Source organism: Melitaea cinxia, chromosome 1, assembly GCF_905220565.1.
Source record: "Melitaea cinxia chromosome 1, ilMelCinx1.1, whole genome shotgun sequence".
NCBI classification, from domain to species: Eukaryota; Metazoa; Arthropoda; class Insecta; order Lepidoptera; family Nymphalidae; genus Melitaea; species Melitaea cinxia.
Genome location: NC_059394.1, coordinates 12,728,825 through 12,747,774, shown reverse-complemented (window position 1 = coordinate 12,747,774; position 18,950 = coordinate 12,728,825). Strand labels below are relative to the sequence as shown.

The 18,950-nt window shown below is 35.5% G+C and overlaps 1 protein-coding gene across 1 annotated transcript in view; it reads left to right on the top strand.

Moving 5' to 3' along the window:
- Positions 1–2,528: 2,528 nt before the first annotated feature.
- Positions 2,529–18,950, top strand: part of LOC123653875 (transcriptional coactivator YAP1) — a 61,822-nt gene continuing 45,400 nt past the window's right edge. Inside the window, exon 1 of the mRNA XM_045589855.1 lies at positions 2,529–3,219. Within this exon, the coding sequence (XP_045445811.1) occupies positions 2,747–3,219 (473 nt within the window). The 5' untranslated portion in view covers positions 2,529–2,746. The remainder of the gene's footprint in view (positions 3,220–18,950) is intronic.

The following is an 18,950-nucleotide window of genomic DNA, read 5'->3' as shown; positions in this document are numbered from 1 at the left end:
TTCATCCGTAGGCCGTGGCCGTTTTTTTGAGGCGGGCGGGTGAGACCCGCCCCCCTCGTTTACCTCCATTGCTATTGTGCTTTTCAGCAGCTAATAGCAATATTTTAAATACACTTTAGCTATAAAAAAAATCACTTATCAGAAAATTTTTAAAATTAAATTTTAAAGTCAACCGCGCTTTTTCAAGGTTCCCGCCAAAGTCCCCAAAAAAACATGACTATATATTCCAAAGAGTATAATAATAAAACATAGAGTAGAATAAATATTATAAGGTGGGTGTTTTGTCCATGGAGCATAGAGATACTCATTGGTTTTGTCTGTCAATGATAAATACAAATAGGTATACACCTACCCCACCCCAGCCTGCAAAATAATGATACTTGTAATAAAAAAAACATAATAATCGATTGATTTTCAATAGCTCAATTCAACAACGTTGTCCTTTTAAATTGCTCACCTTAAATTATTTGATTAAAAATAAAAAAAGTGTTGAAAAATATTCATTTATCAATAATTAATTTTATATATATATATATATATATATATATATATATATATACATATTATAAATATATAATGAACATTGAGTTTTAATATTATGTTGGAAATGTTAAAAAAAATAGTTGGCAGTTTTTAAATTCTTTTTGTATTAATATTTCTTACTCTACGACTACTCACGGGAAATTAAAAATAATCTAGATGTGGCAGCTCCCAATAAATAGCTACGAGCCCACGAGGTTTAATTGAAATGTTTGCAATCTCAAACAATAACACAAAATAAATTTTAAACAAAATTATTTTTATTTCTCAACATAATGTCCACCTATTTCAAAGCATTTTTTCTGTCTGTAGTGCAAAGTTTTGATACCGGGTTAAAAAAATAATTCTTGAAGGTTTTCAATATAACCTTTACGTGACGAGAATTTTGGTCACGGAGGTGTTTTTTTTTTAAGTTAGGAAAAAATATAAGAGCCAGAATGTGCTAAATCAGGCACATAAGCCAGATGGTGCAGCAGCTCAAAACCACGATTATGAGTTGAAGTCATGTTACCGTAATCTTACATTATTTTGGTGAAACATTTTCTTTCTTGTCTTAGTAATTCTGAACCTTTTTTTCTAATGGGTAAAACCAAACAAATAGTATATATGCAATAGACGTAATAGAGTGCAATAATATTGGTTGGTCATTTTAATAATATACCACTATTACGATTCTACGAGCATCCCAAAAAACTGATGCAATTACCTTGCCAGCTGATTGAATTGCCTTTCTTTTCTTTGGGGTTCGTTTATTCGATTATATAGTCATAGGAGGAAACCTGAAAATGACCATGAGAACATTTTAACTTTAAAGGATGACAATTATACTCTAAAGTCGAATAATAGGTTTTAGATTTATTGAGTGTATATTAATAGACATAAAATCTTTACATATTTTAAATTTTCATCTCTTTAGTTTTCACCTTTGTGTAACAAAGGCGCTATATAAATATTTGCTTTCTTAAGGGCTAACCGTAGTATTAAATTATTTTGTCTGTGCTCGTAGAAAGTAAAACATAGCAAGTGTAATTAGATTTCATTGCAAGTCATTATCCCGTACTAATATACAAAGAAATCAACAACGTTATTTATTGAGTGAATTATTGTAATGTTCGTGTGTCTCACAAACTTGAAGTAAAATAAAAAATTTACGATCTCATATTACGTTATATAGAAGTTTTAATCTTTTTTTTACTTTTTAATAAGATTACTTCCAATTTTATTTATTTTATCTGATAATTATTTTAATACGCTTTAAAATTTATCGATAGGGACAAAATACTTTTGTGGTACTTAGATATAATCGTAGTTAAATGAATATCGTATTGTTAATTGAAACAATTTTAATTATTTTTGACACATTTTTGACACTAGTAGAGTAGATTAAAAAAAAAAAAAACGTGCATGTTACAACTTATTATTTTTACGGGCAATACTAGTTACAGTAACAAAATATAATAACCGTTATTACTTAGATTTAAAAATGACCATAAATGTAAAAGTACCGACGACGAAGTTGTTCATTTTGATGATAAACTATTGTTGCGTCAAATATAGTTATTATTTTTAATTAACTTTTATAACTAAATATGTAGATAATATTATTATATTTTTATAAGTTATGAACCAAAATATATACTCATTAAATTAAACTCAAACATAAAAGATTAAATGTTCTAGAAATAATACCGTTACAAAAATAATGGTCAAATTTAGTACAATCAAACTGTCAATATACCTAATTAGTATGACCAGTTAGGTTAATTTAAGTACATGTACCTTTAGTTTGAAAGATGTTAACGTAAAAGTTAAAACTTTTACTGCTAGCTAGATATGTTGCTTTTTAACAGGTGTATGAAAATAAATATAAAACTTTTCAACAAGTTATTTTTTTATTGAACTTTAGTGACGGTGTAAAATGTAAATGCAAGTGAAGGATAGTTGTTAGGTAGGTGAGGTAGGTGAGTTTAGCGGGTTGAGGGGCATCGTTCTCGAAGACCGGTCTGCGCGGGTGTAGCGGGTGGTGCGCGGGTGCGCGTGGGCAGGCAGCGAGAGTCGAGCGGTGCGGGCGGGGCATGCGTCAGTCGCGCAGCGAGCGCTATATTACGAATACGTCGGGTGGCGTCGCGCCAACCCGTCGCGTGCTAGTGTTGTGTCATAGCGGTGGGCCAGGTCGGTTTCGAGATTTATTCGTTCCGACACAAACATGGCTCTTAACTCGGACGGTGAACAGAAATCGAACCTGGTCCTCCGCGTAGACCAGGATTCTGATTCGGTTTTACAATCATTATTCGACACAGTGCTTAAGCCCGACTCTAAACGACCGCTACAGGTGCCTCTGCGTATGCGACAGCTTCCAAAGTCGTTCTTTAACCCGCCGTCGACCGGTTCAAAATCGCCATCTGTGTCTCACTCACGAGAAAACTCGGCTGATTCGGCATTTGGATCGTCATCCGCCACCGGTGCTGCTCCTGTTTCCCACTCCCGAGCACATTCTTCGCCGGCAAGTTTGCAACAAACATACGCAGCGGGACAGCAAAGTCAGCAACCACCGCTACCACATCAGCATGCTAAGCAAAGATCTTACGATGTGGGGTCACATATTCCGGATGAACTTGGTCCTCTACCAGCTGGTTGGGAACAAGCTCGAACGCCAGAGGGACAGATATATTATCTCAAGTAAGTTTAAAAAAATATAAGGTAATTTTTATTTTCCTCCAATTTATACGGTTTTACTCATTCTAAATTTTTGTTTACAAGGCTCGATTTGTTCCATTGAGCTAGGTATTGCTAAAATATCTTGCAGGGTAAAATAAGTTTATTTACAAACGTAATATGTACATTTGAGAATTGTACTAAGTTCAAATTTTTTTATATCACAATACAATGAATGATCTAGCATAGAGGTAGGTAGTATTTATACTTTTTTATTAGTACCTATTTTAATTATGTTTACCGTCGCCGAGCATAATCACAGAGGTGGTGGCCTTTGTCTACAAATTTCTGTGCGAATTTTATAATAAAATATCAAAGTCATCAGTTTTTAATTACCTATTTATTTATTACATTTTTATAAAGTTAAGAATGGTTGTGACATATTAGGTACTCCATAATTTTCGTTAAAACGCACAAAATCGACGTTTTATTTTCTTCAATAAAAGTTTGTTTCAGGTTTCACCTTTCAGTTTATTTTAATGTTTCTTACAACTCATTAATATTCTTTTTACTTAATACAGGATGATTTTGCCTATATATTTCTATGACAATACCTAGTCATAAAATTAAAATGAACTTCGATTACATCTAAATTGTGCACTCGTTACATTGATAAAGTAGGTTTATTCTACTAACTACACTAGACATCCACTTAGGGAAAGCATTAGTAGGGTTTCCACAGGCCAACTTATTACGACTTTCTAAACTAATATTGGTCTTTAAAGATTCATTGTTATGATTCAGATTTATAACACATCTTTGTATTTTTAAAGGATGAAAAAATAAGAGCGCTAATAATGAATAGTTAAAATTAAAACTTGAATCATGGTCTCCTAATAATAAAAAGTCACACAGTGTTAAAAAAAAATGGACTAAGAAAAAAATTACATACCTTGATAATCAAGACAAGAAGGACTTTTGTTCTCCTCTGAACAATCTCATTGAGGAAAATCTTGAATCCGCAATTATTTTTACGTTACCAATAAATATGACGTCATATCATCCAAAATTTACTGATGAAGCATGTACAGTAAAGGATGCAAAAACAACAAAACTTTCTCGTCTTGGACGTATTACAAATATATTAGCTATGAAAAATATATAATGACATGTAAATATATTCGATTTAAAAAAATAATAATATTTCTACTCTTTCTCCCTCATATTTTGTTCTTTATATCTAAATGGGTCCATTTCGCGTGATCTTCGGCACTACTTATATAAAAAAAGTTTTTATTTCCCATTTCTCTACTTATGCCATTTCTGTTCTCTATATCATTTTTTTTTAATCTTGGCATTAATACAGATGACACTATTTTAAGAGCGCCAAAGACAGCATGAATGCTTGGGTATCCTATGAGCTTTAGCACTTGACTGTTGCATTTACGTAAATACAGTGGAACGTTTCTACTTATTGAAGGTAGTTTACAAAAATCAAGAATTTTTAAGATTAATATGCCAAACAACTTTATTACCTAATTTTGGTTTCTAGAGAAAAAACAAAAAAAAAAAAAAAAAAAAAACTAATTTCCACTACACAATTTAATATGATATGATTTAATATGATTTGTAGAGAAAAATGTTCTTGGAAGCTTCACACTATTGATATTATAATTATGTTCATTCACCAACGAGCACGAGATAAATTTTAAACGGAAATTGAGCATTTGAAAAACTTTGGAAGTTATTTCACGTGTTCCTTGCTTTGAGCTATCTACACAATTGTAGCTTTTATTCAGGATACTTAAATAAATTACCGTAACTTGGCTCAAAAGTCACGTCATGACTCATAAAAGCATCCAGTCATCGCTAAAATCAATGCAGGTAAAGTTGCAATGGTCAGCTAGTATTAAACGCGATAAGTAGTAATTAGAGGTCCAAAAAAAGGTCCGATGTTTCTTTATATCTGTCAAACAACCTTTCATAATTATCACATTCCCTATCCTAACACAACGTCGTCGTCATCCTATCTTATCGTATACTTTATCTTTATCGTATATCTAACGTCAAAAAGTACTTTGTAATAAAAGATAAACTAAGCGAAAATGAATCACGAAGAAAACAGGACAAATGAGCATGTACTTTAATTTGTCCTTTGTAATTTTTATGTGAGTATCGTGTAAATCGTGTAATGAAAGAGCATTACTCAAGATGATTAGGAAAATAGCTATTATCATAAGTACCATATGAAACTCGTTTCATCAAATAACGATATTAAATTTAAACAACTCAGTTATAGTATAGACAAAGAGTTTTAAAATGTGGATTTGAAGACAGTCAGAAACTCTGAAATCATGTGTTTATCCCCATTAATTATAACTATAATCTGTAATGGCTGTAAGGCTGGCGCCGTTGCCATTATTAGGTTACGTCTCACTTACGTAGTCTAGGATCATATCGTATAACGTGGGCGGGATTCTCTGTTGCTGCAGTCTTAAGTATCTACATTAAATACTATTTTTATAGTATAAGAACTTTTATCATTCTAAACATGTATATAGGCCGTAAATAATCATACATCATCATTGGGTATTGTATTGTTTGTTTTTTATAAATAAGGACGCGACATCTCATCTATAATATCTTTGTCATCAGTTTTAGCGTTTGCTAAATGTTAGTTAGTATATATGAATCATCTTAATGATGTCGGTAAATTTATTGTGACATAATAAGCAGTGTGTTTGTAGGCCTATAATAATCTCGTTTGTTTGGTAACAGAGGTAGTTTCACGTCGTCTCTCGATGCCACGCCGTTCGTTTCGTTGGTGGACGGCAGCCAATGCTACATCAAAGCTTTTGCCACCTCGTAAATAAATTCTACCGACATAACGTGTAATTATATATCAAAAACAATTGAATAAAATAACATTTATTTTAGCACATTGACAATTAGAAATATTGTTTCAAACAAATCTTAATTTACGACTTTGTTATATGATGTTGTCATAATGAAGATGAGAAAAACATTTTATTTTCCTTAATAAAGTAGTTTTTATCTTGCGGTAAATGTTAATTTTATTATCATATCAAAAATATTATTGTAAGCAAATAACATAAGGTATAGTTCAGATGGATGCTTAGCTTTAGTCGCGCGTCGTCGCGGAGATGGACCATTGCAAGTGGTGCATCTCTTCCGTGTCAGCAAATAGACGTTCGCATCGTTTCTTAATTGCAAGTTGGGCCGATGCTTTATAAGCTCCATAACGGCCAGCGTGTCTCGGATGTGAAATGTTTGCTTTAATTATTATTGGAATGGAGGGTAATTCTCTGTGGTTTTGTTCGGCTAGACTTGGCGATGTTCCGAAATGGGTAGCGATGCAAATTGCCTTGGCGGACGCCCAACGCGGCGCTATCAGGACGGTAGCTTTAGCGTAACACCTCACTGTTACAGATGACTCTTGACCTCAACTTCTTTTAAATATTATCTGCGCTACACTTCAATCCCATTAACATTATTCAGGAATATAAAGATACTTATAATTAATATGCCAAGTATTATTAGTCCGTTAGATTGTAAAAAAATATTTTTTTAATTATAAAATTATTTTATTTTTGTCTAAAAATTTTATAAAGAACCGCGTTGGTTTTGCGGGTTCGTTCCCGCTCGGGATGCATATTTGTATTTGGTTTGGATGTATGTCCTTGTGGGTCTCCCCACCGTGCCTCGGGATCACGTTAAGCTGTCGGTCTCGGTTGTTATCATATTCATCTGATAGCGATCGTCACTCATAGTAGGGAATATATCCGCCAATCCGCAGTGGAGCAACGTGGTATATTAAACTCTGATCCTTCTGCATGGAGAAAGAAGCCTATGCCCATCAGTGGGATGTTACAGACTAAGTCGTGACATGTAATGTAATTGTATATGATAATAGCCTACCGGGTCGTTATTGCCACGAAATAAAATTTTGTTGTTCATAAACTAACAAATTTATTTGACATCGAACAATATTTCCTTTAAAGTGTCGTCCTTTGAATCTTTAATCAGAGAAACCTCCGCTTCTGAATACAAAGGTACAAACTTATTTCGAAAAACATAAGTTCGTTCAACTCTATGCTATTAAAGCTGAACTGTAAAAGCAAAAATAATTTCCTTCGACGTGACTAAATTGGTAGATATTTGCCGATTTTTTAAGATTCCAATAGGTATATACATTAAACCTAAAACTTTAAAACAAGGATTTTTATAACCATTACAAATACATTTGTTGGAGATATAATTAATTTAAATGTCTTAATGTAAAATAGCGATAGTGATATTAACTAATTATAAAAAGTTTACTAATTTAACTTTACGAGTATTACTAAGAAGTACGGTAAAGTAGTCACATGCTCAGCAAGTGAACTTATCGTAGTATATTCAAAGCGATAACGTTTCAAATACAGCAAGCATACTATCGCCTTCCCAGAAACTTGGACGCGACAGGTAGCTAACGGAACTCTGTCGACAATAAGGTTTTAAACTCAATATAAGTATTTTTATATTTTAATAGCGCGTCGTCGTATTGTCGTAACGATGATCAATTTAAAGTTTAATTAATTGCGTAAATGAGGTTATTAATTAAGTTGAACAGTTATTGACGCAATAGTTTTTTGTTATTTCCTTAAGTCTGTAAACGGAAATTTCATGCAACTATATAATTTATTGATGAATGACAGGCGTCATTCACTAATAAATTCATAATATCGAATAATTACACGTAATATTAAAACATGTTTTATTTAACGCAGAACAATATTTTGATGTTACAATCTTCACCTGTGATAAGGGGCCGATAAGTTTTTCATTCAAATTTGTCTTCTTAGAAAACAAACCGTCGATAGTAATTATATTATTAATAGGCTAGTAAAAATAGAATTTTACCTCGCACTAAATTTTTGATCCAATTTTTATAAGGTTTTAGGATCACTTAATAAATATAAAATCACATATTTCTGAGAGATTCAAGTGGAGCTTTAAACGCCATCTTTAAAAAACATTTTGCGTGATATCTTGGAAACTATGCACTTTAGGGTACAGATTACTGAGACCATTGTAATGAATCGGTAGAAGAGATAGTTTTAATAGTTATCGGATTAGGTAGAATAACTTAAATGTTTTACAAAAGTTTACAAAAAAAATCTACAAAACATAAGATGCGAAATTTTATTCTTTACAATAATAGTTTCAATAACTTTTCGTCTAAAGTGTATAGTTTCTGAGATATCAGCCAAAAAAGTACTTTCAAGATTGCGCTTGAAGCTCCACCGGAATCTGCCAGCATTATGTGATTAACAGCAAGGGATATATTACTTACTATACTTTATTAAATTACTTATTACTATTTATTAATTTACTATACTTTATTTAAAAAAAATTGGATCGGAAATTTAGTGCGAGGTTGACAAAAAAAAAAAAAAAAAACGTGCTATTTAAAGTAAAAGCACTAATGCTCGACATTGATTTAAAGGATGACACTTTCGAAAAAAAGTCTTTTTTATTAAGAAATATCATTTAACTAACATCACAACTAATGTTAAAGACACCCTATTTCATCTATGATACGTGTTCTAAAACTCGTATATTCATAAGCTAAAAATAGAATCAATCTACAACAAACAATTTTTAATATCATATCATATATAGCTTAATTGGCTAAGGCACGGTCAGTCGGAGATGCAGGTTCGATCACCGCTGGAATGGTTGATTTTTGGTATGATATTAAAAATTGTTTAGAATTCTCTGTGTGGGTAACACAAAATAAATAGTACAAATTACAACAAAAAATGTGAGCAGGGTGACACGTGCGCGTTTGCGTTCAAATTGAATTGAAGAAAAAGAAGAATTTATTCGCTTATTTTGAAGTTTGGCTGTCCTTAAAGTGTCTATAATAATACCTAATATAACAATAGTCTCTTACCTTAACTAAATATTATTTATTAACTTGCTTTATTCTACTATTACTAATCTCAGCAATAGATACAATTTAAATTTTACACAAAATGTAGAAATCCAAAATGTAGAAATTGTTTACGCAAAGTAAATAAAGAAACGTTGTTTAAATGTCGTTCTACATATGTCAACAAATGCACTTTTGTTATTATTTTTTAATCTTTAAGCATCCTTTTGCGTGTACGACAGCGTTAAGTCATATTTTGTACAGTTCATAAACCAATCTAGTTCTTAGTTCCTCAGTGTTAAGACGTATTATTATTTGTCGAGTTATTGTAGCAAAAACATGGTACTCAGTTTCCACGCTCTGATTACTGGATGTTGGCTCTAGACATCGTCTTTATCGGAATTAATCAGAAACTATTAAGTACCAGGAATAAAAAAACAAAGATAGCTCTTTACAAAAAAGACCGAACCAAAAACAATATTATATACTAAAATATGATAAATATATGTGTACGATTCGAACTAGCAAATTACCGGTTGCATATTACCTTATTGTACGAAAGTGCTGTATATTTTAAATTACGGGAAACACATTGATCAAACATGTATGGGGACTCACCTTTTAGTTTTTTTTTATTTGTTTATTTATTATTTATTTCAGTCAGTCAGTCTGTCAGCTCAGCCTATTGCAGTCCACTGCTGGACATAGGTCCCCCCAAGTTCGCGCCAAACATCCCAGTTTTCCGCAATCCAATCTTACGTAGATCGTCGATCCAACGGGACGTCCCACACTGCGTTTGCCAAGACGCGCTCTCCACTCCAGGACCCGTCCGCTCCAACGACCATCGGTCCTGCAAAACAGATGGCCAGTCCACTGCCACTTCAACTTGCTAATTCTGTGGGCTATGTCGGTTACTTTCGTTCTCTCGCGGATAGTCTCATTTCTAATCCTATCTTTGAGAGAGACCCCAAGCATAGCCCGTTCCATTGCACGTTGAGCGACTTTAAACTTGTGGACCAGTCCCTTCGTCAGTGTCCACGTCTCTGCTCCGTATGTTAAAAAAGGCAGGACGCATTGCTCGAAGACTTTTGTCTTCAAGCATTGCGGAATCTTCGAAGTGAAGACTCGACGAAGTCTGCCAAACGCCGTCCAGCCCAACCGAATCCTTCTATCGGCCTCTTTCTCGAAGTTGTTGCGGCCTAGTTGGATAGTATGGCCTAGGTAAATATAATCCCGAACAACTTCGAGAAAGGTACTATCGACAGATACCGGTATCGGTATGACTTAATTGTTAAACATAACTTTCGTCTTATCCAAGTTCATACAGAGACCGACACCGTTGGGAGGACTCGTTTAGGCCGGCCAGCATTTGGCCTAACTCATTCAGCGTCTCCGCAAAGAAGACAATATCGTCGGCGAAACGAAGGTGAGAGATGAATTCACCGTTGACGTTGATGCCTCGTTCCCCCCAATCCAAGGTCTTAAAAACATCCTCTAGCGCAGTGGTAAACAGTTTCGGTGATATTACATCCCCCTGTCTTACCCCACGCCGGAGGGAAATTAATACTTTATTATTTATTTATTAATACTTTATTGCAAAATACATTATAGAATTGTACTAAAGGCGGCATTCTCTATATACCAGCCAATCTTAGGACGTACAAGAGCAGACGTTTGTAGTTGTGCAAAATCGATTACCAGTAAAATTCAAATAAAGAAGGAGAAAAGGGAAGACATATAGAGTAACGTTAGTTTCTTAGTATATACATGAGCAAATAATTCATGTATAAATACTATAAAAATATAAACATACATAAACAGATACACACATGCATACATACATACACACATAAATACATACATGCCTACATACATACATACATACATTTTTGTATGTATGCATGTTTACTATCTTTCTTTATACTATAGTAAAAAATATTATGCCGTTAATGTTATAGAGAAAAGCCAAGTGATAGATGGTTATATGGAGTCTTATTAAAAGAGTTCGATTCTGTCATAATGTAATACAAAAAACTAGATTATCGAACAAAGTATGTATTATGTCTGCTTTGTGTTATCGTAATATCATTATAAAATTAGCAATTTTGTAACAAACCTATACTGAAAATGTTTTCTTACGAAAGATGGTCAAAGTTTTCTATCACATTTAGTTTCCTTAAGCTGTCTTTTCAAGGGTAGATCTTCATTGGTATGCCATGTTATCGAGTTTTGTTGACTCAGATGTTTTTCATCGTGTTGTGTCATCGGTATTAATGTATTCCAATAATACTTGTGATCAACCAAGTTGTTGTAACGATAAACCTGAGACGGTGTGTTCAAAGACCACACACCACACACAAGTTGAATGTGCCTTTCAATGTAAAAATCTATCATTGATAATATAATTAGATGAAAATGGCATGCTTTGTGTTTCTAATAATATATTTGTGATATATTAGCTGAGTACATAGGCTGGCCATAAATACTGTTACAAAACTATACCTAGACTATGTTAAAAATAAACAAAATATTACATTTGAATTTGGATTCTGTCATTTTTATATGATTGTTCATTGTGTTTTCTCATTTTCGCGCCAATACATTGTAAAATATTTTGTGATATTGAAATGAAGTGGAGTGATAAAGAGAGCCGAAAGGCTGTGATTGCATTACACTAAGTAGGTATGGAGCTAAATACAATTTATAAAACTCCACACGCTTGGTATTAGTCAAATTTTTGTGTACCGGGCTATTTAGTGATAGGCACAATGAAACCTCTTCTGTTTGTGAGAGAAAAGATGTAGCCGTCCTCGTAGTGTTCGTACGAAAAAGGCGATCAAAGCAGTAAGGGAATGAATTCGAAAAAATCCTGCCCGAAAGCAAAAGATTTTACCTCGGAAGATGAAGATAGCACCTAGAACCATGTCGCTTATTTTAGAAGATGACTTGGGACTTGCAGCCTAAAAGAGACGCACTGGTCATTTCTTAACTGATAATTTAAAAAAGAATAGGGTAGTAAAACCAAAACAACTATTTAAGTGGTTCGCAAAGGGTCACAGAAATTTTGTTTACGGATGAGAAATGTTTTACAGTTGAGCAATATTTTAACAAAAAATGACCGTTTTTATGCTCAAAGCTCTAAGGAAGCTTTCCAATTAGTCAACAGAGTACAACGTGGCCATTATCCGACTTCAGTGATGGTATGGTGGGATGTTAGCTATGAAGGAGTGACTGAGCCATATTTTTGTGAAAAAGGTATCAAAACATCGGCACAAGTGTATCAAACAACGTTCTTGAGACGGAAGTTTAGTGTGAAGAATCGCGTCCGCCATCGAAAAGGGAGGATCCTCCAACCAGACGGGTGTTGTGTCTGGCGGGCTACCGCCCCAACGGTTGTTGTCGGGATCTTGTATATATACTTAATCACTTTGAAAACTTTGATAGCGCGATGTAGCATACGTCAGTTTTCTCTAATTACGTAGTTCGTAGTCGTTCGTATTTCGCGCGATAGATGTCGCCACAAGCCCCTTAACAACACCATGTTCAATAACCAAGAATGGTCCTTTCAGCAAGACTCGGCACCGGGTCATAAAGCTCGATCCACCCAGTCTTGGTTGACTCAGACCAACATTCCGGACTTTATCAGAGCTGAAGACTGGCCGTCATCTACTCCCGATCTTAATGCGCTGGATTATGATTTATGGTCAGTTTTAGATAGTATGGCTTGCTCTTAATGCAATGATAATTTGGAGTCCCTAAAACAATCCATACGATTGGCTTGAAGAATTTTCCCATGGAAAGAGCCCGCGCTTCTATTGATAACTATATTGCAGCCAATGGAGACCACTTCGAATAAACTTCATTTATATTTATTGGCTTTATATTAATGTATTAAACTAACACACTGTAGTAGAAATAAATGTTACGTGCAATAGAAGAAAAATGTCTTTTCTTTTTAACAATATTTAGGTCAAGGCTATGTATAATAATTATGATATCTTTTGTAATTTTGTATATCAATGACTGTTTATAAAGTATTTAATGATTTTTATTACACAGTAGAATTCTAGATGGTATACTATCAAAAGTACCTTATATATTTGTATAAAGTTGTATATTGACTTTATAGAATCGGATTTCAAGATTGGTTTACCGACGTACAATATTTTTCAACACATCACTTTTAAAATCGTGTTCAAAACGTTTAAGAAAGACATTTTAAAACTGGCAAGTATAAAGTAACGAAACGAAAATTAAAGTAATATTTATGTGATATAAGTTTGGGCTCCCATTATAATGAAATAATAAATTTTGTGGTTGAAAATCAATTTCAAATCTTAAATGAAAAGAAGCTATTCGAATATTAACGTATTAATTTTATTTAGAACACATTAACATCGACAGAAGATTTCTTAACGAGATCATTTCAAGAAATATTTATGTACGAGTATTACTCATAACTTTGAATTTTGTATTTATTTTTAATCGGAAATTAATAATTATTATCTTATAAATAGTCCTTCCGAGTAAAAGTATGGGTAAATATCAATTATATTTATGTTTTCTTTTTATTGAAATATTTTATAAATCTCTTATAATATAAAGAACTTTCTTTTTGCTGGTATGTACTTGTTAAATTCTAAAAATGTTTAAAAGATTAGGCATTATCTAGTAGTAACGTAAGAATTCATACCAGAGTATCTGCCGTGAAGTGAGGTATTTCTAGTATTTAAAATTACGATGTTCCTCAACTTTTCAAGTCCACAAAAATTGCTAGTAAGTGCCGTTTTTTTTTTTTTGTCACTAGGTTGGCAAACAAGCGTACGGCTCACCTGATGGTAAGCGATTACCGTGGCTTATAGACTCCTGCAACACCAGAAGCATCGCAAGCGCGTTGCCGACCCAATCCCCAATCCCCCCAAGAGCTCTGGTCACCTTAAAAGTAGTAGCTGCCTGCTAAGTAGATTCCTTAATATGATAGAAATTTCTAAACTTGTAGGTAAGTTCCCAAAGTTTTCCAACGTTTTTTAAGTAATTCTACATCATTTATAAAATTCATTAATTGGTACTTAAATAAGCTAGAAATAGGGATAAGCATGTTAAGGAATGGTTTGTTCCAAAGGAAATAAAATTTATTAACTCTCAATGTTACTGCCTGCTGTAACAACGAAAATTCGAAAAACTAATGTATAATGAGATATATCTCTCAGTTAAAGCCGTTGGAAATAAGATATTGGCAGCACATACTATCGGGAATATCAAGTAGGATGTAAAATAATTCGCGCGACAGGTGAAACCTACTGTTGCTACAGTGATACGCCATAATTATGCCATATTCTGCAATATCAATGCTTAGTCACTATAAGTAGTACATATCTCGATATGCTGGGAGTATTGCCACGCCTAATTGTAAGATCAAAAGGGGTCAAGTGTGTACATTGACGGGCGCTTTAGGCCCAACGTCATCTACTGATGTTGAACTTTAAAGACTATCTACGCGATGATGTCATATAACCCATTCCATTATAAAATGTAATTCTATACAAGAAGGCGCTAATCTATACTAATATTATAAAGAGGTAAAATTTGTAAGTATGTTTGTTTGTAGGGGGTAATCTTTGCAAATACTGATACGATCAACTTTTTCGACGAAAATTCTTTCAATAACAGAAAGCTACATTATAACATTTATAACAAAAAAAAAAAAACCAGTGAAAAATAATTGTATAATTATGTAAATCAAGTCGGAAACAGGACCGAGATGACAACTTTACTATACATACATATATTGCATCACAAAAATAATTAACGCCCAACGAAGTGCGCACGGGTCGGCTAGTGTATGATATGTTAAAAACTATGGTTTTGATCGTGACTATTATAATATAAGCTACAGCGATGTTAAAAATACTAGGGCGATTTTTACCAGCATAGGTATTAATGTCAATTTGTCATTAATATCTACTAAATTAAACTATTATTTTTTATCGAGATGTTTTTATCGAGCCTTATTCAAATGAAACGTACTCACAGAAGATCACAGCTAAATAATACTGTTTTTAAGAAGTGTTGTATTCCTCTTGGTGAGTAAGGTGACCAGAGCTCCTGGGGGGAATTGAGGATAGGATCGACAACGCGCTTGCGATGCTACTGATGTTGCAGATAATATAATAGAATATAAGCTATGGTAATCGCTTACCATCAGGTGAGCCTTACGCTTGTTTGCTATATATATTATATATTATAACATATATTATTTTTTATAACAGAAATTGTAAGATCAGTCGTTTTCTCATTGTAAGTCCATTTCAGTCATTTGAAAATATAATTTTATTTTATTACTTAAATTTACTTCTAATGCTTATGTTTTGGCACAGAGTAATTTTGCGGTTCATTCAGCAGCTATTCAGTTCAAATAAGTGTTTGGGAACGAAAGGCGGAGATGTTTCTATTATTTACCGTGGACCGCAAGAAGACGTGACAGTATGGCAACACAAACGTGTTATAAACTGTTAACATTGTATTTTATTTTATTATTAATATTTATTTATTTATGATTTATAAAAGGATTTTGATCTGTAAGGAATCTAACAAGAAACGAAATGATACATTTTTCAACTCATTCTCTTTCGAAATAAATTTTCCCTCTTTCCCTAAATGTCTTCTATTTTGGACTTCGGCTTTCAAATAATCCTTTACAATCGTAATACTTTAGGGGGAGTAGCAGCATGAGGTACTGATCTATTAAGGAGTCCTTCGGTCACCCACCCCTGGACATTGAGATGAAGAGTCGCATCAGGCAAATCCGAGAAGACAATAGAACGGTACACGGGGAAATGAAAGAGCGGACGAACTGGCGAAAAAGGCGGCCCTAACGAAAACCCGACCCGACCCCGACACCCGACTACGACAAAGTTCCAGTGTCGTATGTCAGAAGGCGGATACGTGAAGAGACTGTCGAGTTGTGGCAAGAAAGATACAATTCTTCGGTAACTGGTTCGATCACGAAAATCTTTCTACCAGACGTAAAGACCGCTTGCAAACTGGTAAGAATATCGGCACTAACATCTGTTGACACACAAGTACTGACCGGTCACGGAGGATTTGCGGCGTATCTACACAGATTCCACCTTAAGGACAGCCCTTCGTGTCTCGTCGTCTGCGACTCAAACTGTCAGGAGACAGTTCTGCACATTCTGCTGAAATGTCCGAGGTTCGACAGAGAAAGGCTGGATCTTGAACTTAAACTCCAGACAAAACTAGACCAGACCACGCTCCACACCATCTTGGAAAACAAACGGCCAAATGTCTTTCCTGGCATTCGCGAGAAAAGCCGCTTCCTTGGCTGCAAAAAGAAATAGCACGACCGCTCTACCACAGGCTGCATCTATACCACATAGTGCCAGTATCGTCACAACAACTACCAACATAAACACAATCACACATACACCGACATCCGTTCAGGTCCGTGTCCCATATACCGTTTACCAGCCTGGGGCAACTGCCTCTCTGCCCTTGAATACCCGAACGCCGTGGGGCCAAATAACACAGACCATACCGTCTTCTCTGCAGAGTTTGTTCCAGAAGAGAGACAATAAAAACGTACCTCCGCAACCTACCCACAGCAAAACACCAGTGGCTTTGCTCAAAGAATGGAAAGGAAGCGGTGAAGTGGGAATAAAGACCAGATGCGTGGCTCTGTTCATGGACAGCGAAGTGGAGAGAGTCAGCATGAGTTTTTGTTGCTCCGAACGTCTGGATCGTCTGGTGGTCTCGCCGGGGCTTGCCCTGGTGATGTCAGGTAGCACGCAAAACACAAGCATAAAGCGCTCTAAGATCGAGGCGCTTGCGCAAAAACCGAAGGACGACATAACTTACCGTCTGGTGCGGTTGAAAAATAAAACAATCGTGCTTTTCGAGGAAGGAGAAAGGTCTGCCTTCGCGCAGTCAAGCTTGTGGCTACAGCGGCTAGACGAGGCCTCCGGAGGGGCCCCCGGAAGGATCAGTGTGGATTCAATGAGAGTCGGATATGACAAAGGCAACGTACCAGACAGGTACGGGTGTCTAAAGCCCTCACTGAACAACGAGGTCATTATATACGAAGACAGGGGGGAGGATCTAGGCTACTTAAAACCCACGATGAGGACATCTAACCCCCCCCCCCCATCCCCGGCTTTTGAAGAGCCCACACCCAGCAGGTCGGAGCGCCTACAAAAAAAGGTCGAGGCCCAAAAGGCTGAGTTAAGCAATCTGACAAAGGCCACACCGAAACCGAGTCTGATGTCGATGGCGAAGTTTATCCAATCGACGATCTCCCCAAAACGAGGCAAACCACCTTGCAACCCCACTTGTCCCCCAATCAGGTCGATACAAGAGAGCGGCAAATTGAGGCGTTGAAAAGGTTCACCGAGGACGACAGTCCGAAGCACCTGCAAGCGCCACCAACTGTTCGAACAAGGGCCGATATGGGGCAAGTAACACCGCCAAGATTTCGACCAGCGTCCACACCGTCTGAACACGCGCTAAATGCCTTTACCGAGTTCCTGGCCATAACAAAGGCAAACCGAGAGGTGAACCTGGCCACATGCAATAAGATCATGCAGATCTACCAGTACAACCACCTAAAGTTACTGGAGGTGGAACTCGATGAAGTCGAAGCAGCCATTTACAACAACGACACCCGACAGGTACTCAAAGGAAACATGTCGGGAAGGTATATGGCTGCATATAACAACGCAGCAGGCTTCGTGAGCCCGGTCGAGTCTGAGGGGCAGGAACAAGAGCTTCAGATTTTCAATACACCACCAGGGGACTCGGTGGTGGTAGTGGCCAGATGCACGAGAGCGATGCTGGATGATCGGATACTCCGGATGGCTCAAATCATCACGGGGGACCGTGACGCCGATGGCTCCTTCGTGGTCTGGGGGCTACCATCACTGGAATGGATAAATGGGGTTCCAGGATGTGGCAAGACAACTCACACAGTCGGGGAATTCGATGAGGACGAGGAAGTCGTCATCACGACCACAGTCGAGGCTGCCAAAGAACTTAAGGAGAAGCTGGCGCACCGCTATGGCGTTAAAGCCAAATCTAAGGTGCGCACTATGGCCTCCGTACTGGTCAATGGCTTTCGAGTTGACGTTGACGTAATAGGTTGTTTGGGTCGTAGGCATTACGCGGATCATCTCCATTACTCTCTTAACCACGTTTGAACTCTGACATAAACTTTTTTTTTTATAATAGTATATCATGGCGTTATTTTATCTTAAGAGGTCAACATTTCCTTGTTAATACCCTGTGGTGTTAAGCCGTTATTCAAATAAATCACTAATCATAATGTAAGACCACTTTAAAATCTCCATTTGTACAAAATTGTTGCGTGAGATATCACAATGAATGCAAAAGTACACGGTATAAGATTTTATGCAGGTACTATTAGAATAGTGTATCTCAAGTTTGAACACGAATTTTCCAAATGCCCCTCATGAATTATATTTTGTTTTTATTTGTTTCCGTTGCTGTATTCCGTTGGAATCAGTTTTTTCAAATAGATTTTCTGCAAGTTTCGTTCGGTCTAATTACGAGTACATTTGATTAGATAACAGTTATGCAATACAGTATAAATACAGTTTTTATATAAACGATAACTAAAATTAAAAGTACTGTACAAATTTATGATATAATTTAAATGTACTTTGAAGGAGATCATTCATACTTTAACAGTATTTGCAGTTTTCATTAATAAAAAATATAAATAAAGATCATGTGTCTATTTAAAAACCGAATTTACAACCAAAAATTAAGTATTTATTTAAGG